The sequence below is a fragment of the Talpa europaea genome (assembly GCF_964194135.1).
Source record: "Talpa europaea genome assembly, chromosome: 9".
NCBI lineage: Eukaryota > Metazoa > Chordata > Mammalia > Eulipotyphla > Talpidae > Talpa > Talpa europaea.
In genome coordinates, this window is record NC_140076.1 from 11,838,279 (window position 1) to 11,865,558 (window position 27,280).

Here is a 27,280-nt window from a genome sequence, read left to right on the forward strand (position 1 = left end):
GGTGGAGGGGCCCAGTCAGTACCTTCTCACCCACCCATGCTCCCGAGACTGTTCCTCACCTCGCCCACACAGCCCCGGAAGTGAGTGCTGACGTTGGCGGCTGGGGGCAGCTGCACGGAGGGCTCCACGCCACCCAGGTAGAGGAAGGTGTGCAGGTTGAGGCCCTGGCTCTTGCCCGGAGAGGAGCGCAGCACGGGGCGGCCGCCGTTCACCTGCAGTTTCCCATCCTTGTTGAGGCGCTCGGCAAACACGCGGTGCCAGCGGCCCAGGGCCAGCGGCTCGGGGCTCCGCAGGATGGCCAGCCCTGGGGAGGACAATGGGTTGGGCTGGGCACGCAGATCACCCTGCCCTGCCCCGCCCTTGAGTGCTGAGCAGACAGAGGACTTTCTACTGTGTCCCGGTGTTGCAGGTCTAGGGACTTATCTTCCGTCACACCATGAGAGAAGGACGAGAAGGAACAGGGGGCACTTGGGGGGCTGACTTCCGAATTTATTCTTGTAAGCCTCCGTCAGACATGGAGCCGAGGGAGGCACAAAGCTTGATACCCAGAACCATGGGCATTTGGTGCCTGGTGCTCACCTGACCCCAGCTCGTAGCGGAACTCCAGGTGGCTGTCCACCAGCGCCAGGGACACGAAGTCCTCCACGGGCCCACTCTTCCCCCCACTGAACAGCAGGAGCCCATCTGGGGCCAGTGGCTTGAACTCCACATCCAGGTGCAGCTCGTGGTGCGTGTTGGTGAGAGCAGGCAGCGTCAGGTAGGAGCCAGTGCCCGACATGGAGGGGGTGGTCACTGTCACACCTGTAGCAGCCACAGCTCAGCTGGTCAGCGGGGATACTGCAACCCCTGACCACCCCGCTGTCCCTCCCAGAGGTGTAGGACAAGCTGAGCAACAGCAGCAGCAGGCAGAAGTCCCAGGCCCCGGCCCTGCCCACTAGCCTTGGAGGGGCCCAGTAACACGGGGCGCCCTTTGTGGATCTTCATGTGAAGAGTTCAGGCATAGCTCGAGCAGCTGACTTTGAGGCCCTCTAGATCTGAACAGTTTTACCATCCATAGGGCACATCATGCCCAGAGCGGCGCTGCCCAGCTGCCCCGCCTGCCTGTCTGGGCTCCCAGGGGTTCAGGCCTGGCTCCACTCACCTTCCTCACACCTCAACCCCGAACGGCCCAGGTGACAGCGGCAGGTGTAGCCTTGGCCGTCAGGTCGGTTTACACAGGTGGCGTCGGGTCCACAGGCCTCTGGGGGGACACAAGAGGAAGAGGAGGCATGGAGGTGACTCAAGAGAAGGTGGGACCCTGCTCATCACACCCTGGGGGCTTGGCTAGTCAGGGAGGGTGGGGAGGTGGCTGGGTGGAGCCTTGGGCTGTCCAGAAGACTGAAGTGGCAGGTGGACTAGAGCAAAAGTGGAGGCTAGGGAAGAGGAGGGCATGGGGGGAAGGGAACAGGTGACCCCGTGGGGTGCTCTTGAAAGACTATCTGGACAGCATATGGGGTGGCAGGGATTGGGGTGAGCACCAGTTGCAGCTGGGGTGTGGGTGAATATGAAGGGGCAGCAATTGACAGAGGCAGGTCCTGGGGTGGCAGGGATGGGGACAGGGCACACACCTGGGTGGCAGTGCAGGGCCTGCGAGTGCTCACAGCGGCTGCCAGTGAAGCCGGCCTGGCAGATGCACACGTAGCTGCTGCTCTCTGAGTCCTGGCACTGGCCGCCGTTCTGCAAGGCAGCCCCCCAAAGTCGGGCCCAGAATGCTCTGGCCTCCCACACTCCCATGAAGCCAGCCAGGGTAAGGCCAGTGACCAGGGGCAGCCAGGTGATGTGGGCAGTGTGGGGTTACCTGGCAGGGCCGATCCCGACAGGTGGGGCAGTGGGAAATGCCGTGCGCTGTGAGGTTGAGGTCGTGGAAGACGATCTCTTCACCCTGGATGCGCAGCTCCCGGACACAACCTGGGCCGGGGGTGCAGGATGAGCAAGGATGGGGCCCTGGGAGGCCTGTCCAGCCCCAGCCCACACCTGGCAGTACCTCCCCAGCTCCCAAGGGCTCTGCCAGCCAGTCAGGTGAGGCATGGCCAGGGCTGGAGGGCGGAAGGGCGCTCACCTACAAAGCCGCTGCTCAGCCCCACCTTGGGGATGGCTCTGTAGTCGGGGTAGCCCCCCAGGTAGAGCTCCTCATTCAGGTCCAGGCCCTGGAACTTGCCCTGGGGAGTGGGGGGGTCAGGAATGGCAGGCAGAGGTTCAGGTGAGGGGGCTGGAAATAGGGGATGGGCCTGCTCTTACCTGGGAGGTCCCGTTGACAGGGGCCAGGTTGCCCACAATCAGGGAGCCGTGGGTGAGGCTTCGCAGCAGGGTCACAGTGTGGAACTGGCCCAGAGCCAGCGGAGTCGGGTGGCGGATGGTAGCCATGCCTGAGCCTGCATCAAACCTGCTCCGTGGGATGGGGGAGGGCAGGAGAGCGTAGATAGGGGTTGAGTAAGGGGCCAGCCTGGGCATTTTCTGTAGTCCCTGCCCTGCTTCCTTCTCACCTAATACCTGCCCCTTCCCTGCCCCTCCAGGCCTTCTCTTTCTGTGCACCCCTGCCCTGGGGCTTGTTCAGAGCAGCACCCCAGCCCAGGCCTTTGCACAACTCAACCCAGGGTGGGACATGCCTGTCTAAAGCTCCCCCCATCCGGCCCCCTCTCCGTGAATGGGGAGGCTGAGGTTCTCACCGGAACTCGGGCCTTCCGCCCACGAGGCCGAATGAAATGAAGTCAGGCTGCCTGTTGGCCAGGCTGGTGGGGCTCCCTGGGATCCGCTTCTGCCCATTGTACAGCAGCATCCCTGGGTGGGCAAGGTGGTGTGAGGCCCCCCAGCCACCACAGGCTTCCTGTCCCTCCTGCCCCAAGAAGAGCCACCCCAGCTAGTGAGCCTTTCCAGCCCTCGGCTCCTGCCCATCACCCGGCACACACCGCACAGCGAGGGCCGGGGGCAGTCAGGGAAGCCCCGCCGTGGCCCAGAATGGTGCCCCGAGGAGAAGGGCCTCGCCTAGAGCCCCTGGAGAGAAACGGAATCTGCCCCAGTCACACCGCAGGGTCTACCTGAAGGAGCAGAGGGAGGCAGACTCACCCGAGAAGAGGAGGAGGCCTGGACAGTGAAAGTCAGAGACCCGGAAGAGACGGAAGAGACAGAGAAACAGATGAGACAAAGAGAGGAGAGGGGGAGGGATGGGAGGACATGGAGGGGGTGGAAAGAACAGAGCCAGGGTGGGGAGAAGGGGCGGGACTGGGTGCTGATGCTCCCAGGCCAGGGGGACCATGGGGAAGCTCAAGAGGGGAGTATGGGGGGTGGTGGGAGGCATGAGAGATGGCCCAGAGCGACTGCCCAGCAGCCTGGGGGCCCTGGGATAGGGAGGGCCACGGGAGGTGGTGAGACTGGGGCAGCCAGGGCTCATCGTGAGGGCAGTTACTCCAGGCCATCCCCTGCCCTGAGCCCCTCCAAATCAGCATCTCTCCCTGCTCACCATCAGCTGAGTCGGGCCGGAAAGTGATCTTGATCTCAAACTTCCTGTAGGCATCCTTGATGGTGGGCAGTGGCAGGAAGGAGCGGGGGGTCTGTGTGAAGTAGGGCACCACCCGCTCTGCAGCAGAGAGCACAGTTAGACGATGCCCAGCAGGGAGTGGGCACTGACAGTTCTGGAGGGGTGGTGGTTACTGTCTCACCTGGCACCTGCAAGTGGGCGAAGGCTTTGACCTTGCCCTGGCGGTTTGTGGCAGTACAGACGTAGGTGCCTGCGTCCTGGGGTCGCACCGAGGGCAGCACTAGCATGTTTTTCTCCAGGCGGCTGTCAGGTGGCAGGTTACCATCCAGCTGCAAACACACCCATACTTTGGACCCTGGCACCTCCACGGGGCCTACCTCCCATCTCTACCTCAGGGCTGCCCTCAAATGCTCAGCAAGTGCTCTGGGCCAAGCTTGAGCCATGACCTGGGGGCCTGAGATGGTGAAGACATGGCCCCTGCCCCTCAGGCTGGCCCCTGCTAGTATTTACCTTGCTCCAGGAGATATCAGGAGTGGGATAGCCAGAGGCCATGCAGGGGAAGACAGCGGTAGAACCAGCAGGCACACGGACCTCTGGCGGCGTGGAAATCAGGGGCAGGGCTGTGGGAAGGGGAGGAGATACAGGCCATCAACCTGGTGACAGCCATCATGTGTGAGCCCGGTCTGTGCCCATGTCCCCATTTCACAGATGAGGCTTAGAGGGAAAGGTGGCTGTCCTGGTGAGAAGTGACAGTCAGGGCTCAAGGACAGGAACATTTGACTGCACCATTCGAGAAATTTCAACACAGCTGGGCGGAATTGTGCAGTCCTCTGGGGACCTAGGATGGTACTAGGATGGTGTGGGTCAGTAGACTTGGAAGCAAGTCATATGTTTGGGGTAAAAAGGAATTGCCTCTAAAGAAAACACAGATTTGTGTTCACTCCTAGCTGTTTTATGTCTGTCGATGTCTCTGCCAATGAGGGGCTGCAGAGCAGGCACTCCTGTAGGTGAGGCCATATCCACTTTCCTCCTGATCCCCCATGGCTTGCTTTTGCCTGCAAGTTCCAAGCTGCCCTAGGGTAACACTTTTATCTCCTGCAGACACCGTTCATTATGAACCTGCTCCTTTAAATGTACAACATAGAACATTCCCTGGGGAGCAGGAAGGAAGAAAAAAGCAGGCAAAGCAGGAGACAGCAGCAGGGGAGTCCTGCCGCACTCCTGGTTCCTTCCGAGAGCCCCACCAGCCCTCACCTTGTACCAGGAGTAGCACGTGGGACTGGGTGGACCCAGCGGGGTTGGTGGCGGTACAGCGGTACTGCCCCGCATCGGCCAGCTCCACCTGGGCGATCCTGATGATGCCTCCGTTCTGTACAATGCCAGGCCGCAGGCGCCCTCCAATTTTGCTCCATGTCACCTGAGGCTTGGGGTCACCCAGCGCCAGGCACTCAAACTCCACCGCGTGTCCGACCACCACAGTGTGCACGGAGGTCCGGATGTTGATCAGCACGGAGGGCAAGGCTGGGGGAGGAGGGAGGCAGAGGCAGAGTGAGGCCAGCTCGAGGCAGGCCTCTCCCAAGAGACGGAGACTGCAGACGCCCCAGAAAAGGTGAGCCCTGGAGCCTAGGCGTTCACTCATTGTTGCATTCTCTTTTTCACACATTCACCTATTAACACCCTCATGTGTTTACTCCGTTTGCTTACTCCCTCGTGTATGCACCGAGTCAGCCCTCACTGGTTTGTCTGCGTACCCACTCTCTCCACCCATCTCCCTTGCCATGTCAAACTCCCTGACTCTCTGCTAGACACAAGATAGAACTGGATAATTCTCTTTAGGGTCCAGGTCTGGGGCCCCTCTCCTGGCCCCTGGTCTTAGCATAGGCCTGCAGCCACTCTCCTACCTTGGACAATCAACTGGGCACTGGCCTGGGCCCGTCCCCACGGTCCTTGGGCCTGGCAAATATACGTCCCCTGGCAGCTCTGGTCCAGGTTCTGGATTCTGTAAAGAAAAAATAAGACAGCAGGGAGAAAAAATAACTAATGAGAGTGCTTTGCAATTTCGAGGCTGGTGACAGCTCTGCATAAACTAGTCCCCCAAGGGCTAGGCAACACGGACAGGGCGGGTGGATGTCACCACCAAAGCCTTATGGTCTAGAGCTCAAGATCACAGTTATCAAGTAGTAGAGCTGAGATGGAGTCGTTTGTATCTATCTGGCCTCAGAGCCTGTCTTCTACCCTCTGAATAATAATCACAACAATAGTAATCACATCCATTTGGGCCACTGTTTACATAGGCCACCCCTGTGCTAAGCCTGTGTTGTATGAGACAGATAATCTCATTTCAGTGTTCTATGCCCACTGCACAGCTCAGAGCACTGAGGCCCAGGGGAGGCGAAGAGCTTCCCCGAGGATACCCTAAAAGTTAGTCTACCTCAGCCCTCCTGTGCAACTTGGGTTGGGGTGCCCATACAGTCCCTCCCCACCCCCACTCACCGGAGCACTCCATCCTGCACGCTGTGGTTAGGGGGCAACTGACCCCCTTCCTTGATCCAGCGGAGCTGGGTGCCCCCGTCACTGGGCACAGCACAGTGGAACTCGACGCTCGCCCCAATGCTCTTGGTCTCTATCTGAGGTGTGATCTGAACGGTAGCCGTGGACCCGGCTGGGCTGGCGGGATGGGAGCTGGAAGGGCCTGTGGGAACACGTTCAGGTTGTGTGTGTGTGTGTATGTGCGCGTGTGTGTGTGTGTGTTGCATGCACATTTGTGATATCCCTAAGGTCCCCAGGACCCAGGAAGTTTCCAAACATTCAAAGGCCATTTCCCGGCAGCCTCTCTGACCGGTCACTTGTACAGTCATTCAGTCAACACATCTAAGAGCCTGAGGAGCACCAGGTTCTGTGCACCCACAAAATCCTGGCCTTTGGGAGGGGAGAGCAGCCTATAACAAGAGTGGGAGGGGCTGGTCTTGGGAAGATTTAGACACTGTAAGGAAGGGCAGTGGATGCGTCCAGCTATAGCCTAAAATAAGAGGATCCGTGATGAAGGCACATGTGTGTACAAGGGCTGGGCGCAGATGCATGTTACCCTGTGTGAGGGGCCTGCTATCGCCACGGGCTTTATGTAAATGTATCTAAGTCAGTCTATGTGCCGGACCTGTTCTCCCCACTTTACAGGTGAAGAAACTAAGGCTTGGAGAGGGTTACTGACTTGGCCCAGGTCACATAACTAGCAAGGACCAAGCCATGAACTAAACCCAGACTCTTGGCCACTGGGCTACATGCTTTTCTGCTTCTAGAACGTGGGCCCCCACAGCACTCGTTTGGCCTTGTGTCATTGACAGAGGAGACCATGGAGATGCTGGATTCTTTGGAGGTCCACTAAATCCCCAGGGACATTGGGGGTGGGTGCTGCCCTGCCCTACACTCATTGTCTCCACTGTCCAATCACCCCCGTCCGTTCTGGGTCCTGTGGTGGAAAGATAAGGGGCTGCTGGAGATGACGGGTTCCGGGCTCTGTCTTGGGCATTTTCAGCCTGGCAGGTGAGGCAGGCTGGGGCACAAGGGTCAACAACAGCCACTGGCAATGCAAAGTCAATGTCAAGGGAAGGGGTACCGCAATGAGAGCAAGAGTTGCTGAGAACAGTATGGAGACCACAGGCCTGGAGGAGGCAGGCCTACCTCGGGCCTTGGGGAACTGGGGAGAGGAGGGCATTGTGGGGTAACAGAGGAGGGCCTTTGTGCCCCAAGTGCAGGTCCCCACGTGCCTGTAGCTGCTCACCTTGGACAAGCACCTGGGCGAAGGCCTCGGCAGTGCCCACCCTATTGGTGACCTGGCAGCGGTAGCGGCCTGAGTCCTCAGGAGCCGCAGGCTCAAAGCGAAGTAGCTCGTTCCTGGTGATGGCTCTTGCGGGGAGGCTGCCGCCCACCCGGCTCCACTGGAAGGTGAGCGGGGGTGTCCCGTGCGCCACGCAGTGGAGCTGCACCATCTCCCCTGCCTGCACTGAGATGTGCTCTGGGATTGTGGTGGCATATGGTGGACCTGGGGTGGGGGATGCAGAAGTCAGGATGGGAGCAGGTGTCCAGCCCTGGTGACTTGCCAAAGGCCCAGAGAGGCTGAACGGTAAGTCCATAGGATTAGGGATGTGGGCAGCAGAGGTGCTAGAAGGGGGTGTGGGTTTTGGGGTAGGGTAGGCTCTGGGGACCAGAGGTGCACAGGGCTCTGGATGGGTGTCCTGATGTTCTATCCAAGTGGAGCCTGGTGGGGAGTGGGGGCTCAGACCTCCATGCAGTACAGAGAATGGGGTCCAAGGAGGGAAAATGAGTCCTTACTCTCCACGTGCAGGGCGATGGTGGCTTCAGCATGCCCGGTAGGGCTGGTGGCGTTGCAGATGTACTGGCCGGAGTCTTGCTGGGCCACCCGGGGGATGATCAGCGTGTCACCTTCCAGCCGGTGCTGCCAGGGCAGCGGGGAGCGTAATTTGGACCAGTGGATGGTGGGCGTGGGGCTGCCTATGGAGTGGAAGACAACAGAGGTTGCTGGGATGCTCAGGACCAGCTGGGGGTGGGGGTGGCAAGGAAGGACCCCGGGTGATCCTGCCCTTTCATGGGGGCACTAAGGCATTGGTGGGAGATGCCCAAACAGAGTCCCCTCCCTAAGCCTGTATCCGCCTATCCTCCACAGCTCTCTCATGTTTACAATTCAGGTCCCAAGGCGCCTGCTTTGCCCTGTGTGCCAGACCCAGTCCACACCTGTGGCTGAACAGCGCAGGGTAGCTGTGTGTCCAGCCTCCACGGTCAGCTCAACCTCTTCAACCTGGACCTGGGGGGCGCCTGGGGCCACGGCACCTGTATCCACAATCACCTCTACCCGCTTCTGGGCTGTGCCCAGTGCATTCTGAGCGAGGCACACGTAGGTGCCTGCATCTGATGGTTTAGCTGATGAAATCTGGAAGAAAGCAAGGAGGCAGGTTATGTGGGGGAGGGGGAACAGAGCTTGGCATCAGCCCCTAACTCTGGCTTGGTTTTATTTCTTCCCTGTTTTTGCTCTCTTCTTTGGTTGGCTTCCGGAGAACTCACACATAAGACATCATATTAGACCATCTGTCCCCTTGTTCATCATCTCACCCACCTGTCCCATCCACCCACCCAGCCAGCCATCTACCCACCTCCCACCTAACCACCTATCCACCCATCTACCCATTTCTCACCTCCACCGTGACCATCCCCCCTTTTCTCTCCATCCATTCTCACCCCCACCCACACACCACTCTTTCCTGAAAGCATCTGGTCAAGGATGGATCCTGGAGACGGCGTCAAACCCACAGAACAGCCTTGGCTTCTGGCCGGGGAGAGCTGCCTCACCTGCAGCATCGTGTGGCCGTCCACGAGCCCATATGTCTGCTGTTCCAGGGTGGCAGAGGTGCCGATGCGGGTCCAGCGAGCAGAAGAGCGGGGTTCCCCAGCACTGACACACTCCAGGGTGATAGCCTTGCCCACTTTCACCCGCACAGGGCCCTCGGGGAGCACAGACACCACCGGGGGTCCTGCCCAGAGGAACAGCACCACTGAGGCACGTGCAGGGCTCAATGGCCACTGGCAGTCGCAGCCCCCTCCTGAGTAACTGCCAGGTGGGCACTGGTCTCCCCCCTGCACCCATGTGGAAACTGAGGCTCAGAGAGGGAGAATGCACAAGAGAGGAGCAATGCAGGGGGCAGAATTTTAACTGGAGGTTCTGAGCTCAGAATCGGGAAGGCAGAGCTCACATGGCTGATGCCCCTCACCGTGCACGCTGAGGCTCACGACGCTCTGGGCCACGCCGTAGGCATTGGAGGCCACGCAGCGGTAGGTGCCCTGGTTGCTGGGCCGGGTGCCCACGATGGTGATGATGGAGCCATTGGGGCTGATGTGGACATTGTCTGTGGGATTGGCATGGGGGGAGCTGATGGTCAGTGGGGTTGACCTCATGTGTCGGTGATATCAGCAGAGGCACTTCCACCCCCTGCCCCTGACACCTCCAGTCTGCTGTGTCCAGCTCAGCCACAGGTGACAGAGGAAAGAGCCCTTGGAGACTCCTGGGTCTAGCCCCCTCACCACACAGATGGAGACACCAAGGCCCCATAGGGAAAGGGCCTTGCATAGGGTCATGGGGTGAGCCTGGTGCCATCCCGGCCTAGCCCTGCCCGCAGAGGGGAGCACCACACACTCACGCCTCCAGCCCCACCCTCCCGCCGCTCACCCTCCAGCTCTTGGTTCCGGGTCTTCCACTCAAGGCTGATGGGGGCTGCCCCGTCGTGGATGAGGCACTTGAAGCTGGCATCTTGGCCCTGCTGCACAGTGCTGCTGGGTGGGTCAATGGAGATGACAGGGCTCCTGAGGCCTGGGGTGGGGGACAGAGGGCTGGCTCAGCAGGGCTGGGTGGGCTCCGCCCCCGGCCCCAGCCCCTCTTCTCCCCCTGAGTGACATGTGCCACTCACGGTAGGAGGACCCGGCACTCGGCGGGACGGTGACCGTGAAGGAGGCCTCCTGCTCGGGCCCCGAGCTGCCGACCACGCGGCACACATACTCTCCGGAGTCCGCGGGGGACACGTGGTGGATGCGCAGCCGGGAGCCGTGGGCCTGTCAGAGTGGGGAGGGGCAGCCATCAGGCTGGAGCGCTCAGGACAGGGCACGTCTCTGAGTTCTCACGGGGCCTCAGGCTCCAGCTGGTGGGGAGGAAGCTTCATCTTTGGAGCCCTAGAAGTCCCACCCGCCCACTTTATAGAGCAAAGGGGTCAGGAAAGTCAGCAGCAGTCAGCAGAGACGCGCCAGGTCTCTTGACTCCCAGGCTGGCGAGCGCTTCCCCCCAATGTATTTTATTTATCCCCTGGGGTCCCTGAGCAGACTTGGGAGAGCAGGTGGGCTCTCTGCCCTGGACCCCTCCCACTGCTGGACGTTGTACCTGGTGCCGGGCGGGAAGGCTGCCCCCGCGCTTGTGCCATGTGACCTGGGCATGGGCCTGCCCAGGCACCACGCAGTTCAGGTCCAGAGTCTGCCCCTCGGCCACATGGGAGGAGGTGCCCTCAATGTAGATGGGCTGGGCCAGTCCTGGGGCTGCGGGCAGAGGGTGGGTGAGAGAGGGAGGCAAGGCTCCTGGGGCTGGAAGAGGGACTCTGCGGTGGGGGCAGGTACCAGCTGGTCCTCTGGGAGGGGCAGCAGTTTCAGAGGATGGACAAGGCTATGCTCCACAGACCTAAGAAGGGTCTGCGTTCCCTGGGGGTCCAGGTGCCAGCCATACCAAAGCCCAAGGCTGGTGAGCCCCAGTGGGTGGGGGAGGGGCTGGCGGCCGGTCCTGGAGGGGAGAGCCAGAGCTTGCTGGGGTAACTGGGAGGAGCAAGGCCAGGTCCCAGCAATGCTCCAGTGCCTGTCACTCACCAGGAATGGGGCTTGGGTTAGCGGCCTCGATGGTGACCAGGACAGAAGCCTTCAGGGAGCTGCCAGTCACCTGGCACGAGTACTCGCCAGAGTCAGCCGGGGACACCTGGTTCAGCCTCAGCAGGGGGCCGTGGACCTGGCAGGCAAGAGTGGGGAGGGTGAGCTGGGGGACCCTTGGCCAGGGCCTTTAGATGTCCAGACCCTCTGGCCTTGCCCCCAGGGCAGTCCTGTACCTGTATGTAGGCATCCTGTCCAAGGTGACCCCCTCAACACTGTAACCCATGTTTACTATGACTTTTTTTTTCTGGCAGGAGGAAGTCCAGGATCTCGAGGAAAAGGTGTCCTTTCCTAATTGGCACCAAGGTGGCACCAGGGGTAGCCCTGCCTTGCCCAGCCTGTTCTTGGCCTCCTGACTCCAAGTCAGCTCCTGACACAATTTCCCCGAAGTTCCAGATATTGAGGCCACCTTCTCACATTCAGGCAGGGATGCTGGGACAGGGGGTCGGGACTGCCCACATTCTGCTTTCTGTAGCCCTCATACCTGGTGCCGGGCAGGGAGGTTGTCTCCACGCCTGTGCCATGTGATCTGGGCATGGGCCTGCCCGGGAACCACGCACTTCAGGTCCAGGGTCTGCCCTTCAGCCACGTGGGAGGAGGAGGTCTCGATGTGGATGGCTGGGGCTCTGCCAGGGGCTGGGGCACAGAGAGGTCGGTGAGTGAGCTGGCACTCCTACTCCTGTGCCCTCAGCCCTGCCCCTGCATTCCCAGATGTTCAGACCAGAGGTCATCTGCAGAGGAGGTCTCAATGCCCCCATTCCCAGGCCCCTGAGGCCCAGAGCAGGTGGGCTAGCCTGGTGGGTAGAAGCATCGCATTCTCCTGGAGCCACCCCAGGTAATGGGCCCAACTCCTCCTTCTCCTGTGCTCCCAGCAAGATGGTAGCTCAGCTTGGGCCCAGGTAACTGGGCACAGATCACTAATGTTTCCCAGACTCAAGTAGTGTGGGGCTATGAACCTGGACTCCAGGCTGACTACCTGGGTTCAAAACCAAGCTCTGCCACTTATTAACTATCTGACTTCAGAAAGCTACTTCACTGCTCTGGGCCTCAGTGTCCCCACCTATAAAATGGAGAGCACATTCACACTTATCTCAGAGGAGGAAATGAACAGACAGGCAAAAACACAAGAGGGCCCAGCTCCTAGCAAGTGCTATGTCATCACATCTGTCACTTATTCACTCACTGCTACCCTGATTTAGCCGTGTGCCCCTGTGATAATCATTTTATGTTTTCCTTTTAATTGAGCCACTGAAAAAGTCTTAAATACTGGGTCCCATGTACAGGTAACAATATCCATGAAGCCATCACAAGTTTGATGGGTGGCTATGCTTTCCCCCTAACATGCCACTATCAATATAAATGATGTTTATCCGAGCACCACCAGCCTCACATCTGCCCAGAAGTGCAGTTCCAGGTGTAGGGAACTCATGGGATGGTGGTAAGAGGAGGAAAGTGGAACCGGGAGAGGCAATGTCCCTGGGGTGACATCCACAGCCAGTGCTCTCAGGCCCTACAGATGAACCCCACTTGACCTAGCTCCCCATCTCTGCCTACTGGTGTCCCTCTCAGCCTCCCAGTCCCACCACAGGGACCCTCACCAGGGGCAGGAACAGCGCTAGAGCCAGAGGCCTCGATGGTGACCAGGACGGAGGCCTCCAGAGAGCCGGAGCCACCCACCACGCGGCACACGTACTCGCCCGAGTCAGCTGGGGACACCTGGTGCAGCCGCAGCAACGAGCCGTGTGCCTGAGCAGGGACAGGACGGGAGACAGGGCAGCAGAGTGAGATGGGCTCCTTGAAGGCCTGCAGTCAGGGTCTCACCACTATGCACCCCACAGGGTTCCCAGCCTCCTTCCCCGGCAGAGCTTGAGGGTGGGTTCCTAGCCAGGGCCTATATCCAGCCGCCCTCCCCCCATCCAGTGCCAGTACCTGGTGGCGAGCAGGGAGGCTGCCCCCTCGCTTATGCCAAGTGACCTGGGCGTGGGCCTGTCCAGCAACCACACAGTTCAGATCCAGGGTCTGCCCTTCAGCCACATGTGAAGAAGATGACTCAATTCTGATGGGCACGGCACTGCCAGGAACTGAGAGCACAGAAAGAGCAAGTTGGGGCTTTGACTATAGTCAGATTTGGGAACAACTGAGTTGGTGGGAGACTCCACAGTAGAAACCCCCATCCCTCAAGGAAATAGTTAACAAAAGTTGGCAAGAGCTGACAAGTTAACACTTATTAGGCACTTGCAACTTGCCGGGTTCTGTTCTAAGCACGTCATATGTATTACCTTATTTCATTATTACAAAGTCTGTAAACTTTGTGTCATAACAGAAATGTCCTATTATCTGCATTGTCCAATACAGTGGCCACCAGCTATACGAGGCTACTGAGCAATTGAAATGTGAGCATTTGCAGCTTAAAAGTGAACAGTTAAATTTGAAATAATTTAAAGTGCCATAGGTGGTTAGTGGCCACCACACTGATAGCTTGACAGGGCTGGAATGGTTCATATCACCATTTCGCTAAGGAAACTGAAGCTGAGAGTAACTCCAAGTTCCTTAGTGGTGTAGGCAGGACTTGAACCCAGGCATCTTCTGCAGCGCCGTCTGTGGGCTCTGATTCCAGAGCTCTTTCTCCCCAGCGAGTCTCCCTGCCCCCTCCTGGTTCTTCGTTAAACTCACTGGAGGGGCTGCCAGCAGTGGGGGAGACCGAAACCATGATGGAGGTCTCCTGGGCATCGATGTTGTTGTTAGCTCGGCACACGTACTCGCCGGAGTCAGCCACAGACAGCTGGTACAGTCGCAGGCGGGAGCCATGGGCCTGGGAGCAGCGAGGGGAGAGAGGCCAGCCAGTCACTGGCTGGCTCAGGCCTCCTTTTTGGTCTCCCTCATCAGACCAGATCAGGAGGCTACTGTCTGTCTCCCAAGAGTGGGAAAAAGAATGTCCCAGGATTTCCAGTTAAGGCTTCAGGCACTTTTGCCCCGGGGCTTCCTGAGCACTGCCCACCCCATGAAGCAGCAGCTCTATTCCCAGGGCGAGGGCACCACATTGTACCTGGTGGCGGGAAGGAAGGCTGCCCCCACGCTTGTACCATGTGATGGTGGCCTGGGGCTGCCCAGCGACCATGCAGTTCAGTTCCAAGTTCTGTCCTTCAACCACTGTGGGGGATGAGGACTCGATCCTCATTGGTGGGGAGACGCTGGGCACTGGGGAGACAGTAAGAGAGACCACACAGGCAGAGTCAGACAAGGGTGTCACAGAGCAGGGACCTCTCTGCCTCCCCTGTACCCACTTGTGCGAGCCCCCCGCTCTATGCACTGCTCTCACCGTGGGAGGAGCCACTGCCCTGGATGGTGACAACGAGCGAGGTCTCCTGGGAGCCGGCACCGTTACTAACATGACACACATACTCGCCCGAGTCAGCAGGGGTCACCTGGGGGATCCGCAGCCGGGAGCCCACGATCTAAGGGAGAGAGGGTGTCGGTGGGTGGGGGAAGCACCTCTGTGCCTTGGAACTGAGCAGCCTCCCAACCCACATTTCCAATGCCTCCCTGTCTTGCCTGGGGCCAGCTGCCAGCTCCTTCAGAACTCCCTCAGTGGCCTTCCTGAGGCTCCAGGCTGGGGTGGACTGTGGTCACCCCTGCGGAAAGCCCCCTGGGCCCTGCCTGGGTTCTCCAGTGCTCTGTGGCTACTATTATACTATCTGCATCGTCATTTCTGTCTCACCCTCTAGTCCACGAACACCCCCAGGGCAGGGACCTTTCTCAACCCATTTGGAATCCTCAGTGCCAGGCTAGGATCTTGGCCTGGAGTAGGTTCTCAGGGAAACTTAATGAGTGAGTAAATCAATGAATGCTCTGTTAAAATATAGGGTCCAACTAAGGGCAGGGGGACTTATCTCTGTATCCTCAGCATGAGTCCAAGGCACATCCAGCAAGAAGGTCAATGTTTGCTGAGTGACTAAATGAGCAATGTGGAGCTGAGTCCCAACTGCTGTCAGGGCTGGTGTGCCCTGCTTTTGCTCTCCCTGCCTGCTGTCTCCATACCTGGTGCCGGCTGGGCAGGCTGCCTCCACGCTTGTACCAGGTGATGGTGTGGGGGGCTTGACTGGCCACCAGGCAGTTGAGTTCCAGCATGTGTCCATTGGCTAGGGACGCTGAGGAGGACTCGATGCGGACGGGGTACACCACGCTCTGGGCTAGAGGCAGGAAGAAGCAGGGTGTGTTTGTGGCTGAGGGTGAAGTTGGGCCACTAACAGCCCCTCTCATTTGCTATGACCCCAGATACTCACTGTGGGAGGGGCCAAGGCGCCTTTGGATGGTGACAAGGACTGAGGCTTCCTGGATGCCTGAGCTGCTCACCACGCGACATACATACTCCCCAGAGTCAGCTGGGGTCACCTGGGGTAGCCGGAGCCTGGAGCCATGCACCTGGGAGAGACAAGGTTGGGGGTTGCAGACTCAGAGCCAGCACTGGGGCTTGTGGCGGACCCCTGTTCTCTTCCTGGGCTCCTCCCAGGATGGCCCAGCTGGTGCTCTCGTGGAAGCTCTCTGGGAGAACCACCATTCATGATCTTTCAATTCCCCTGGGAAGAAGTGGGGGACCCTGTCCAGCAGGCAGTGTGAGCCCACTTGACAGATGAGGACACGGAGTCAAAGAAGGTCTGAAACAGGCAAATTGCTGAACGGCCTCTAACTCGAACATGCCGGAATTCACAGCTCCTGCTACTTTCTCTGCAGTTACAAGGGTCTTCCAGCAGCCCTCCTGCTTTGGCTCCTGCCTCCTACCTGGTGCTGGGCAGGGAGGCTGCCACCACGCTTGTGCCAAGTGACTTGGGCATGGGCCTGTCCAGAAACTAGGCAGTTGAGATCCAGAGTCTGCCCTTCAGCCACGTGTGAGGAGGAGGACTCAATCCGGACTGGTGGGGTGACCCCCAGTGCTGGGGACAAAGGACACAGAGTCAACCCCCTGTTGGGAGGGGACCTAGTGGAGGTAGGGGCTGTTGATCCCATAGGATCCTGCCGCTGCTGGAAGGGAGAGCCTGGCTGGGCCGCTGCTCTTCCCTCCACCAGCACCACTCACCAGGCACAGAGCTTGCAGGCTCGATGGAGACTAGGACGGAGGCCTCCAGGGGCACAGAGCCCCCCACTACCCGGCACACATACTCGCCTGAGTCAGCCGGGGTCACCTGGTTTAGCCTCAGCAGTGAGCCGTGGGTCTGGCCAGAAGAGAGGTGAGGTCAGAGGGGGCCCTCGTGAGACTCTGGCACCTGCCCTCTCTGGCCCACCCAGGCCTGACCAGAGCAGGATCCTGCTCAGGGATGGGGACATGAATGTCTTGCTCCAGGAGTGGGGCGCAGACAGGAGCCACAGGGAGCTGGGCAGGCACTAATACCACTTTCCCCCAGTTCTAAGAGACTCTCTCAGGTGTCTGAAGTCAAGATGCATATTACAGTGAATAATCCCACAATTACAAGTGGCAGCTTTTCCCTTAGAGATCCAGAAAAATCACGCAATCAGTGGCATCCTAAATTCTATAATATACAATAATAATAGGTAAAGGGGTTACGGTAATAATCATAGCTCAGAGCACTTTCTAAGCGTCAGAGTTCTGAGCACATTGCATACATGTAATTCACTTTAATCAAAAAGAATTCTACAGGGCAGGCCCTATTATTACCAGTTTACAGATGCTGATGCTGTAAAATGTAACTTGCTTAGGGTCACAACTACTAAGCAGCAAAATCAGGATTCGTACCCAGGCTGGCCAGTCCTGAAGCTGTACACACCTTGTGCAGTGGGGTCCAGGTGTCCTGTCTCAGAGGAACCTCTAGTCCTCCCCATCCTTGACCTACACCCTCTCCCAACACTCAGTGTCCCCTTCCTCGTCTTGGCTCATTCACTGTACCTGGTGCCGGGCGGGGAGGCTGCCCCCACGCTTGTGCCATGTGATCTGGGCATGGGCCTGCCCAGGCACCACGCAGTTCAGGTCCAGGGTCTGCCCCTCTGCCACATGGGAGGAGGAGGACTCGATGCGGATGGGCTGGGCGCCACCAGGAGCTACAGTTAGAGTCACTGGTCATTGCAGCTCTTGGCAGCTGTCACCCTACTCCCCTTCTCTGTTCCAGCCCAGCCTGGGGCTCCACTCACGGTAGGCGAAGTTGGCCCCTTGGGTCCCTGCTACTGTGACCCTGAAGGAGGCCTCCACACCATTGCTGGCCCGGCAGACGTACTCGCCCGCGTCAGCTGGTGAAGCTTGGAAGATGTACAGACGGGAGCCACGGACCTGGCAGCCATAAGCAGGGGTTTGAGTGGGAGTTGCATGGAGCCCAGGGAATGCCCCTGTGCTACTCCTCTGTCCAGGGAACTGCCAGTCCCTCACCAAGGGGCTGGGTACCCATGGCCCACAGCCCATAGCTTAGCCCTGGGTAGCCCCCTGCCACCTCCTTGCCTCTGGGTACCTGGTGCCGGGCGGGGAGGCTGCCCCCGCGCTTGTACCAAGTGACCTGGGCGTGGGCCTGCCCTGCTACCACACAGTTCAGGTCCAGGGTCTGCCCCTCGGCCACCGTGGGGGATGAAGACTCAATCCTGACGGGCGGGACAGGTCCTGGGGCTGGGGAACAGAGGCAAAGGTCATAAGTGCACCCCTAAGAAAGGGCAAGAACTGTCCACCCTGGAGCCAGCCCAGCCTTGTCTTCTGAGGCCAGGCCTATACTCTTTGGGGCCTGGTGGTCTAAGCTGGTGGTCCTCAGCTGAGCAAGCCAGAAGAGGAGAGACAGGCAGGAAGCAAGTTTTACAGAGGGGAAGAGGATATATGAGGTTGCGAGAGAGAGAGGATGAGGAGGCAGCACAAAGACAAAACAAAATAAACAAAAAAACCGTGGTGTGGCCAGAGAGAAGTGATGGGAAGACGGTGGATTGCTGAGAGCACTGAAGTCAGCTGGGCCTGGGCCAGCTCCAAGGTCGGTCCCCCCCTGCCCCTCCCGGCCTCCGCCCTCGTCAGCAAGAGAAGTCCCGAGGACCTCAGTGCCTGGCAAGACTCCCTGCTCCATCCCACCATGGGCAGTCACTCACCAGAGAGGGAGCCAGCAGGCTCAATGGAGACCAGCACGGAGGTCTCCTGGGGCCGAGAGCCAAGGACTACTCGGCAGAAGTACTCGCCCGAGTCAGCAGGGGACACCTGGTACAGTCGCAGCAACGAGCCGTGGGTCTGAGTGTGAACAGGGGCGTTAGGAAGGGGCCAGAGTGGCCCTCTCCAACCCCTTCTACAGGCTGGTCCTGGGGGCTACTGTACCTGGTGCCGGGCAGGGAGGCTGCCCCCACGCCTGTGCCAGGTGACCTGGGCGTGGGGCTGCCCGGGCACCACGCAGTTCAGATCCAGGGTCTGCCCTTCGGCCACGTGGGAGGAGGAGGGCTCAATGCGGATGGGCTGGGTGTTGCCTGGAAATGGGGTACAGAGGGACTGGTCAAAGGCCTGGGCTTCTGCGCTCCAGCCCTGCAGTTGTGAGGCAGGAGGCCCTGGGACATGACCAGGTCCTCCTGGGCAGGCTGGCAGGAATCCTTCCTGGGGCTGGGACCATGCTCAGCATGGCCAGTCAGACTCCTCCCCAAAAGCGAGCTTGAGTCCCTTTGTCTACCCACGACCTCTGGCTCTATAACAAGGTGCTCTGGCCTAAGGGAACCAAAGTCCTCTAGCGCCTAGGCTGGTGTCAGGATACGGACAATATCCTACCATCCCCTCTAAAATGCGAGTGCCAGGGGCTGACACCACATGGTGGTGGTATTGACTCCATTTCACAGATGAGCAAACTGAGGACCCAAAAGGAAAATTAAGCAGTTCCAGGCAGATGAGGGGCTGAGTCACCCAGGTTAGCCTGACTCCCAACCCAGTGTTCACCCCTGCCTCTGTGGCTCCCTGAGGAATTCTGAAAACAGAATGCTCACCATGGGGCGCAGGAAACCTCATCCCCACGCTCAGTCTGTACCACTCTGAGTGGGAGTAGAGGGCCAAAGCCTGCCTAGTGTCCCCTCTTGTCCTGATGTCTGTCACTGAAGAGACCACAGGTCCCTTCCCTGGGGACACTGGGAGATGCCCTGTCCAGCCCCACCTGGCTCCTGGGAGCCGTGAACAGAGATGATGATGGAGGCCTCCTTGGGGCCCGAACCGTTCTCCACGCGGCACACGTATTCCCCAGAATCAGCTGGCGACACCTGGGGGAGTCGCAGGCGGGAGCCATGGACCTGGGCGGGGCGACAAAGGCATGATGATGTGGTCATCACTTCTGGGCCTCAGTGAGTCACTGAGCTCACTAGAGGCTCCACTCTGAGCTGCCCCACGAAAGCTGGGGATGGGGGGGACAGGGCCACCGCCTGGCCATGTGAACCTCAACCTCTGCCCAGGGCACTCCCAGGTCAGGGCCCCTCATACCTGGGTGCGGGGAGGCAGGCTGCCCCCTCGCTTGTACCACGTGACCTGGGCCTGGGTCTGCCCTGCCACCACACAGCTGAGGTCCAGCGTCTGCCCTTCAGTCACAGAAGGTGATGAAGTCTCGATCCTGACTGGGTGGGAGCTGGAACCGGAGGCTGCGGTGGGAGAACAGTGAGTAGGCCTCTGGGGAGCCCTGAATAGCTATTCCCACATCCTCAGCCCCCGGGCGCCCCCGCACCTGCAAGGACGATCACTTCGATGCGGGCCTGGGCAGTGCCCGCGGGGCTGGTGGCCACACAGAGGTAGAAGCCAGCGTCGGCGGCCGTGATGGCCGGGATGAGCAGCGTGGCGATGTCGTTGAGCTCAGACCGGGCCTGCCACACGAGAGGGGTTAGCCAATGAGGGGATGGAGGCGGCTGCAGGGGCTGCCAGTGCGGGCGGGTGAGGGGCCAGGCAGGCACAGAGCCAAGAATTCAACCAAGCACAGGCCCTGGCCAGGCAACACGGAGGGCAATGCCAGGCAGCAGAGCAGGTCGCTGAGAGCAGGCAGGATGCACCGCAGGCTGTCTGAGCAGGCTGCCATCTTGGTGACAGAAGCGAATGGAGAAGAGGATTGGTGGGGGCCATGGGCAGAGTGGCCTGGCTAGATTGCCTCACCTGCAGGGGGAGGCTGCCTCCTTCCTTCCTCCAGGTGATGGTGGCACTGGGGACACCTGTGGCCCTGCAGTACAGCCTGACAGTGTGGCCTTCCTGTACCTGGGTGCTCTCTGGGCTCACCTGGACCCTGGGCCCGCTGCCCCCTGCAGACAGAGCCCCATGAGAACCCCTGTCTGGGTTGCCCATGTGCTCTCGCTCTGTCCCCACCAGACCCCGCCCATGCCCTGTCCTCTCACCATGCACGTGGAGCACAGCCCTGGCCATGTGCTGCCCAGCACTGCTGTGGGCTCGGCACAAGTACTGGGCCTGATCGGCGGGCTCAGCGGCTGGTAGGCGCAGGATGCCACCGTGGATTTGTGCCTTCTGCGGGAGCTGGCCGCCAGGGCCCCCTGGTGGGGAGAAGCAGGGTCAGCGCCCACTGGGACTGGCACTTCTTGGGCCCCTCTGGGCTGTAGACCTCACAGCCTAGATTCCTGGTGCAAGCCTCCCAGGCCAAGGGCAGCCAGGGCCCCAGAGTCATTCCTGCTGCGGTCTCACCTGACCACTCAATGGTGGGCGTGGGGTGCCCTGTGGCGCTGCAGCGGAACTCAGCCAGCTGCCCGGGCTGTACTGTGAGCTGCGGCGGGTGGATGGAGACCACAGGCGCAGACTGGGTGCCCGAGGCTGAGGAGAAAGAATAGGAGGGGCATGTTGCCTGACCAAAGGCTGCAACCTCCTGCTTCCATTCTTAGCCCTCAAGGCCATTTTCCATAGAGCACCCAGAGGGAGCTCTTAAAACAGTCATGGGATCTTGTTACTTCTCCACTTAGGAACTGTCTGTGGCTCTCTACAGCTTTTAGAATAAAACCCAAAGTCCTGCCGTGGCCCACCACACTCTGCGTGCACTCAACTTTGCCCACACCGTCAAGTTCCTCACCCACCCTCCCTTCCAGAGCTCCAGCCATGCTGGCCTTGCCCACCTTGCTCTTGGCTGTGCAGATAAAGGCCTGTGTACATGATACTTCCTCTACCAGTTCTTTTTCTTTTTCTTTCTTTTCTTTTTTTTTTGTGGGATCCTTGCCGGGGGCCAGGGAATGAACCGGCGCTGCAGAGGCTGCGGGTAGCCTTGCAGCCCAGCGCTCAACCGCTGCACCACCAGGGGAGGCCCCTCTACCAGTTCTTTAAATAGTCCAGTACCTCCTCCCGCAGGTCTCAGCGCAGATGTCCCCTCCTCCTGGAGGTCCTCCCTGACAACCCCATGTAGAAGTTCATTTTCTTCCCCTCATTTCTTACTCTCCCATTCCTGTTTCTTCCTATCCTGGCACTCATTGCCAGGTGCAGTCATGTTGTTTTTTTTCATTTGCTCCCATGCTTACTGTCTCCCTATGAGTACATGCATTGCGGGAGGGCAGAAGTTGTTTGTCTTTATCTCCCGCATTGTATCAGAGTCTAGGCCAGGGCCTGGCTCCTATACTGCAGATGCTCCAAGTGTCAGTTGAATGAAAAAATGGTTGTGAGTCTTGTGGGGTGTGGGGAAGGTTGGGCTCGGTGGGTCAGGTCTGGGAATAAGCCACATACCTTGCACATGCAGTGTGGCTGTGCCCTGGTCCATGGCGAACATGTTGGAGCCGGTGCACACGTAGGTGCCCGCGTCGCTCGGCTGCACATTGCGAATGGTCAAGATGCCATTGAAGTCCATGGCGCGGGCTGGCAGTTTCCCATTGTGCAGGCGGGTCCACACCAGGGTGTAAGCTGGAGACTGCAGGGAGGGCGAGGTGATGGGGAATCAGCGTGGAGACTTGGAGACCCCAGAAGACAGGCGCTCCCTGATGACCCTCCCCTGCCCACCTTGCTCTTGGCTGTGCAGATAAAGGTGACGTCAGCTCCGGGGCGAACACTCTGGCTCCGCTGCTCCTCCACTGTCACTGTGATGGGCTTGCTCGGGGCCTCTGTGGGGATGGCAGCCCCGCCCCTGTGAGTGGGGTGCTAGCCCAGCCCGGCCTGTGGCTACTCTCTCTCCATCCGTTCACCTGGGTATCACCTCTGTCCCAGGCGAATTTAGAATCCATCCCCCACCCTGGCACCACGCTCCCCAATGTCTACTTTCTTCCTGTTGGCACCAAGAGGCCAGCAGAGCCAGGGAATGATGGAGAACATCACACCCTGCCTCTTGGCTCCATTTCATGACCACAGACCACAAATGAGCTCTGAGCACTTCACACTTCACTCCAACTGGGCTTCTCTGTCTGGTTCGAGTTTCTGCCTTCCCAAAGAACTCTTCACCTCCGCCCATTGCCTCCCCAACACCCCCTCCACTTTTACAGTTAATGGCTTCAACTCACCCTTTTTGAGAAAATTGAAACTACCAGTCTGGATTTTGCCCAACTTCCCAAAGGAACCCACCTTCCACCTTCCTGGTCCCCAGGGATAAGATTCTCCCCACCCCAGACACTCTATGTTGCAGGTGCAGGATCTCCCTGCCCAGGACTTCCTCCCTCTCTGGCTCCATCCAGTCTTTTTCCTCCCTTCCCCACTGGATCATTCTGCTCCACAGACAAATGTGTTCTAGAATTCCAGCTCTGGAAAATGCACCTTGGCCCCATGTTCTCCCAGGTACTGCTCCATTTATTCACCTCCCTTGAGAGCCAAGACTCTTGAGAAATGTTTTCCATCTGTTCTTTGCCTCACTTCAGTTTGGTTTCTATCCCTTCCCTCACTGAAGTTGTTGCTCCTAGCAGGGGTCCCAGTCAATGATCAGCAGGGCTCATTGGGGGATATGTGTACCCCACCTCTTTTGACCCTGGGGTAGGGTGACTCCAAGGGGCTTGTTTTACTCTGGGGTTTCCCTCGGCTTTTTTTTTTTTTTTTTTTTAAGATTTATCCATTTTTATACAAGAACCGGGCTACCGGCCAGATGCGCGGGAGGGCAAGAGGACCCACCAGAGACAGAGTGGGGAACAGAACAGGCAGACTGACTGAAATATACTGCCAAGGGGAGCAGCAGGCGAGACAAGAGAGGTCTGCTTCGCCATGTTGGGTTCTCGCCGGCTGGCCGGGATCAAACCCGCGCTGCAGAGGCTACGAACAGCTTCAGAGTGTGGCGCTCAACCGTCTGTGCCACCAGGGAGGCCCTCCCTTGGTTTTATCAAGCAATAAGTCCTCACTGGGGAACCAGCTCCACAACACATGCTTTATTGGATGCCTCCCGATCTCTCCCAGTCTCACTTCACCTCTCAGACAAACTACTGTCACATCCTTGTCTCAGCTTCTGCTTCGGAGAGCCCGTAGGAAGACACTGCTATTGGGGCCTCTCTCCTCTAAGTAAGCGGCACCCCATTTGCCCAGCTGCTAGGACCAGACCCGCTGGGCATCCACCTAAACTTTTCTTTCCCTGAATGTCCACAATCAAGTCCTGTCAATTCTGCCTCAGAAACCAGCCTGGCCATCTCCACGGACAGTGCCCTGGTCTAGGCAACCACCCTCCCTCTGGCAGATGAACACCAGCTGCTGGGTCTGAAGCCAGTCCAGGACAGGTGGCCTGGGGAAGGAGGTGGAGGGACTCACCAGTGACCAGCAGCTCTGCCCGGCTGGTATTGGCAAGATGGAGGTTACGGCAGGTGCAAATGTAGACTCCCGCATCTGAGGGCTGGATGCTGGGGAAATGGAGTTCGGAGCCTGGTGGGGAGGGGATGGGAGCTCATCAGTGCAGATGCACTCCCTGCCCCCGCCGTGTGTAGGGATGTGACCCTGGTAGGGAAGGGACTCCCCCTCCCACTGCAGGGTGGCTTGCATCACCTTGATGTCGCTGTTGGGTGCTGCTGGGCACTGGCTGTCCATCTTCACGAGACCAGTAGAAGTAGTGGGGTGGGGTCCCGCTGACCTGGCACCGCAGGGAGTGGGAGCCACCTTGGGGTACTATGCTCCGAGGAGGATGGACCCGGACCACCAGAGAGGCATGGTCAGCTGGGGGAGGGACAGGAGAGGCCATTCAGGCAGAGGTCCCCAGACCGCGGCCTTGTCTCAGAAATCTGCCCTGTTAAGCACTGGTGTGCTGCCCCCGCCCTTCCCCCACCTGCATCCCTCTGGTGCTGTTCTCCAGACTTAGTATTTCTCAAAACTCCCTGGACTCCCTGCCTTGCTCATCATCCTGACCCAAGGCCACAGTCCTACTTACCCTGTGGCAGACACCGGCTTCCCCGCACATTGGGGTTGCCCACATAACCTGGGGCACACCTGTAAGGAAGAACAAAAACCAGCTCTGTGAGTGCCAAGGGACCCAGGGGACTTGGGGAGTCAGAGGTCAGCCTGCTGCCAGGATTGGGGAGGAGTCTCAGAGCTCTGGAATGACTTCAGAGACACAGAGGCCCAAGACAAGGTCTCAGTGACCTGAGCAAGGGGTGTATCAGAGAATGTCAGCAGGTTGGGTAATGTGGGTCTTTATTCCCTAGGGAAACAATCCTTCAACAAATGTTTACTGAGCAATTGCTCTGCTAGGTCATGGGAATACGCCAGTGACCACAATGGAGTCCCTGCTCCCAAAGAACTCACTATGAGAGCGAGGACACATGTGAGGTGGTGCAGGCATGGGGCACGGAGGCACTAACAGCTCTGGGCATCAGGAGGCTTCCTAAGGAAGGGGACTGCTGAGCTGGAATATTACTGTGGCACAGACTTCTCTTTAGAGAACTACCATGGTTTATAACTTCATATTTGCATGGTGGCTTGTCTCCCATTTAGGTGGTTTACTCCCTAAAGCTATGACCAGATGGACTTTGTTCACTACTTCATCTCCAACAGCCTGGCACACTGTAGGCGTTCAATAAAAAATTGCTGCATGAGGGCCTCACTGGTGACGCAGGCGTTACAGTCTCAGCTTTATTAAGCTATTGCCAGCCACTGCAGCATGAGTTCAATCCCCGGGCAGGAAGCTGACCCACATGGCACAGCAGACCTCTCCTGACTCGCCCGCTGCTCCCCTCAGCAGTGTATTTCAGTAGATCTGCCTGTTCTGCTCCCCACTCGGTCTCTGGTGAATCCTCTCACCCCCTGTACCTCTGGCCTACACCCCAGTTCTTGTATGCATAAATAAATAAATCTTTTTTAAAAATTGCTGAATGAGTGAATGAAGCTGAGCCTTGAAGACTAAACAGAGTGAGACAAGAAGTGGAGGTCTGGGGGTGAAGAATGTTCTGTGCAGAGGGAACAGCACTTTCAAGACCTGGACATCAAGAAGTCAAGCCCAGCGAGAGTCCAGAGTTGGGTGCCAGAGTGCAATGGGACAGAAGCAAAAGGCTGCCTGAGGTGCCTGGACTTAAAGGAAAGACAAGGGGCACCTTGGAAGGGTTTTGGGCACGGGAGCGACATGGTCCTGAGCAACTCCATCGGGGGCTTTCACCCAGGAGTAGATCAGATGCCCGCCCCCACCACCACCACTGCCTCCTATTTGCAAACTTACTGCTCACAGTACTGGCCGGTGTAGCCAGGTTCACAGGCCGTGCAGCGGTACCCACCAGCTTCCAGACTCTCACAGGTGCGGGAGAACCTGGGATAGAGGTGGCAAAGGTCAGATCCTGGGGTGCCCATACCCCACCCTACTCCCTTCTGCCCCGAAAGCCAATGCAGTGCCCTCCACGCCCAGGTGGGCGTTCTCCTCTGGGCCTTGAGCAGGAGACCCACATGTTCTCCGGGTTGGTCAGTGGGCAGGCACAGGGCTGGCAGTCCTCGGGTGTCCCGGCTGTGGCATCTCCGTAGTAGCCAGGCGCACACAGCTGGCAGAACTCCCCGGCGGTGTTGTGCTGGCACTGCTGCAAGGCGAGGGGATGTCAGCCACATGCCACTTGGCAACACCTACCAAAAGCCTTACAACTCTGCATTCCCTTGACTTGGAAATCCCAAGCTTGTGAGCTTATCTTAAAGAAATAATCACAGAGGAGCATAAAGGTTTCACTGTAGAATGTTCAGTTTGGTGGTGTCTATAAAAGTGAAAGCTTGGAAGCAAACCTCATATCCATGAACAGGGAACTGGATATATTAAAAAAAAAATCCACCCAAATAGCTATCAAAAAGATGACGGTCATTGTATTTCTTACATTTTCCTATAAAAATACCTAGAATAGGACCTCCCCTGGTGGCGCAGTGGTTGAGCGCTGGGCTGCGAGGCTGCCCGCAGCCTCTGCAGCGCCGGTTCATTCCCCGGCCACCAGCGAGGGTCCCACCAAAAAAAAAAAAAAAAAACAAAAACCCTAGAATATCACAAGAAATTAAAGATGTGTTCTCCGGGTCTTTGGGGGCAGAACTTTGAAAATACTGTTACATCATCATAACATGTGGATTTTACATTCTCCTCCAAGGAGATGCACATTTGTTTCATTAACTCAGCACATTCCTTGCCCGTGTGTGGTTTGTGGTTCTGTCAAACATCTGGTCCTGACCATATACCCTGAAGGGCTGGACACACACTATTCAGAAAAGTTCTGATGTAAAAATATAGTAAATGATATGGAACGATGTTCATGAATTTGTAAGTGAAAAAAGTTGATTACCCATGTTCATTTGTAAATCAGAAAGGATATGAAGCTGTGTAAATGTTTGCCACTAAAAAGAAGCCAAAAGCTCTATTCTACCCTTGACAGGGATTACCTCTAGGTGGGAGGCTTATAGGGAATTTTCACTTTCTTTTCTTTTGGGGTTCTCTCTCTAGTCTGGCTCTTTTACAAAGAACAGGTGTTACTTTGGGGATCAGAGACAGTAGCAACCAATGTGTCCTTTATAAAGAAGGATCTTATTCCATAGTTCTTGGCAACCCACCAGTCCTTCAGCCCCTTGGAGATCGGACGCTAGGGTGCATCACCCCACAGGCCAGGCCCTATGATCCTGCCCTAGACCCAGGTCTACTTGACAGAGCCCCTCCCTATCTGGCAGCCAGTGCTGGCGCCCCACCAGCCCCAGGCTGGCTGCCCCGGCCTTGCTTGCATCTTACCGAGCAGGCCCCGGTCTCTGGGTGGCACAGGTCCGAGTGGCCATTGCACTCACACAGCTCACATTGGCCGAGGTAGAGCCCACTCCCCGTGCGGGTGTAGCCCGAGGCACAGTCCTGGGGGGCGGGGGCCAGAGAGAATTGGTCTCCATCCTCAACAGGTTCCCATCTAGAGCCAACAGACCCCTCCCCCTTCATCCCCAACCCACCATCCAGACTCCATAGGCCCTTGGAGGCAACAGCCTCCGCCCCAGTCTCCCTTTCAACA

General features: G+C 58.3%; 1 protein-coding gene across 1 annotated transcript in view; it reads right to left on the reverse strand.

Annotated features, from left to right (window-relative positions):
- The window catches only part of HSPG2 (heparan sulfate proteoglycan 2), a gene marked incomplete at both ends in the record, with an annotated part of 93,524 nt that overhangs the window by 3,882 nt on the left and 62,362 nt on the right, over window positions 1-27,280 (reverse strand). Inside the window, 53 exon segments of the mRNA XM_084243714.1 lie at window positions 60-304; window positions 580-801; window positions 1,142-1,240; window positions 1,608-1,716; window positions 1,838-1,947; window positions 2,099-2,198; window positions 2,278-2,422; window positions 2,706-2,817; window positions 3,497-3,613; window positions 3,696-3,843; window positions 4,025-4,134; window positions 4,769-5,035; window positions 5,416-5,513; window positions 6,008-6,206; window positions 7,293-7,553; window positions 7,844-8,023; window positions 8,264-8,459; window positions 8,876-9,057; window positions 9,295-9,429; window positions 9,750-9,890; window positions 9,988-10,129; window positions 10,452-10,603; window positions 10,925-11,060; window positions 11,466-11,605; window positions 12,568-12,727; window positions 12,911-13,062; window positions 13,655-13,793; window positions 14,028-14,179; window positions 14,301-14,436; window positions 15,020-15,171; window positions 15,265-15,403; window positions 15,761-15,912; window positions 16,056-16,191; window positions 16,881-17,032; window positions 17,123-17,258; window positions 17,434-17,585; window positions 18,047-18,182; window positions 18,267-18,423; window positions 18,425-18,434; window positions 19,081-19,213; window positions 19,401-19,555; window positions 19,639-19,774; window positions 20,058-20,200; window positions 20,294-20,446; window positions 20,595-20,720; window positions 21,615-21,795; window positions 21,885-21,985; window positions 23,601-23,711; window positions 23,832-23,999; window positions 24,211-24,269; window positions 25,492-25,578; window positions 25,713-25,840; window positions 27,016-27,129. Coding sequence (XP_084099840.1) covers window positions 60-304; window positions 580-801; window positions 1,142-1,240; window positions 1,608-1,716; window positions 1,838-1,947; window positions 2,099-2,198; window positions 2,278-2,422; window positions 2,706-2,817; window positions 3,497-3,613; window positions 3,696-3,843; window positions 4,025-4,134; window positions 4,769-5,035; window positions 5,416-5,513; window positions 6,008-6,206; window positions 7,293-7,553; window positions 7,844-8,023; window positions 8,264-8,459; window positions 8,876-9,057; window positions 9,295-9,429; window positions 9,750-9,890; window positions 9,988-10,129; window positions 10,452-10,603; window positions 10,925-11,060; window positions 11,466-11,605; window positions 12,568-12,727; window positions 12,911-13,062; window positions 13,655-13,793; window positions 14,028-14,179; window positions 14,301-14,436; window positions 15,020-15,171; window positions 15,265-15,403; window positions 15,761-15,912; window positions 16,056-16,191; window positions 16,881-17,032; window positions 17,123-17,258; window positions 17,434-17,585; window positions 18,047-18,182; window positions 18,267-18,423; window positions 18,425-18,434; window positions 19,081-19,213; window positions 19,401-19,555; window positions 19,639-19,774; window positions 20,058-20,200; window positions 20,294-20,446; window positions 20,595-20,720; window positions 21,615-21,795; window positions 21,885-21,985; window positions 23,601-23,711; window positions 23,832-23,999; window positions 24,211-24,269; window positions 25,492-25,578; window positions 25,713-25,840; window positions 27,016-27,129 — 7,602 coding nt within the window.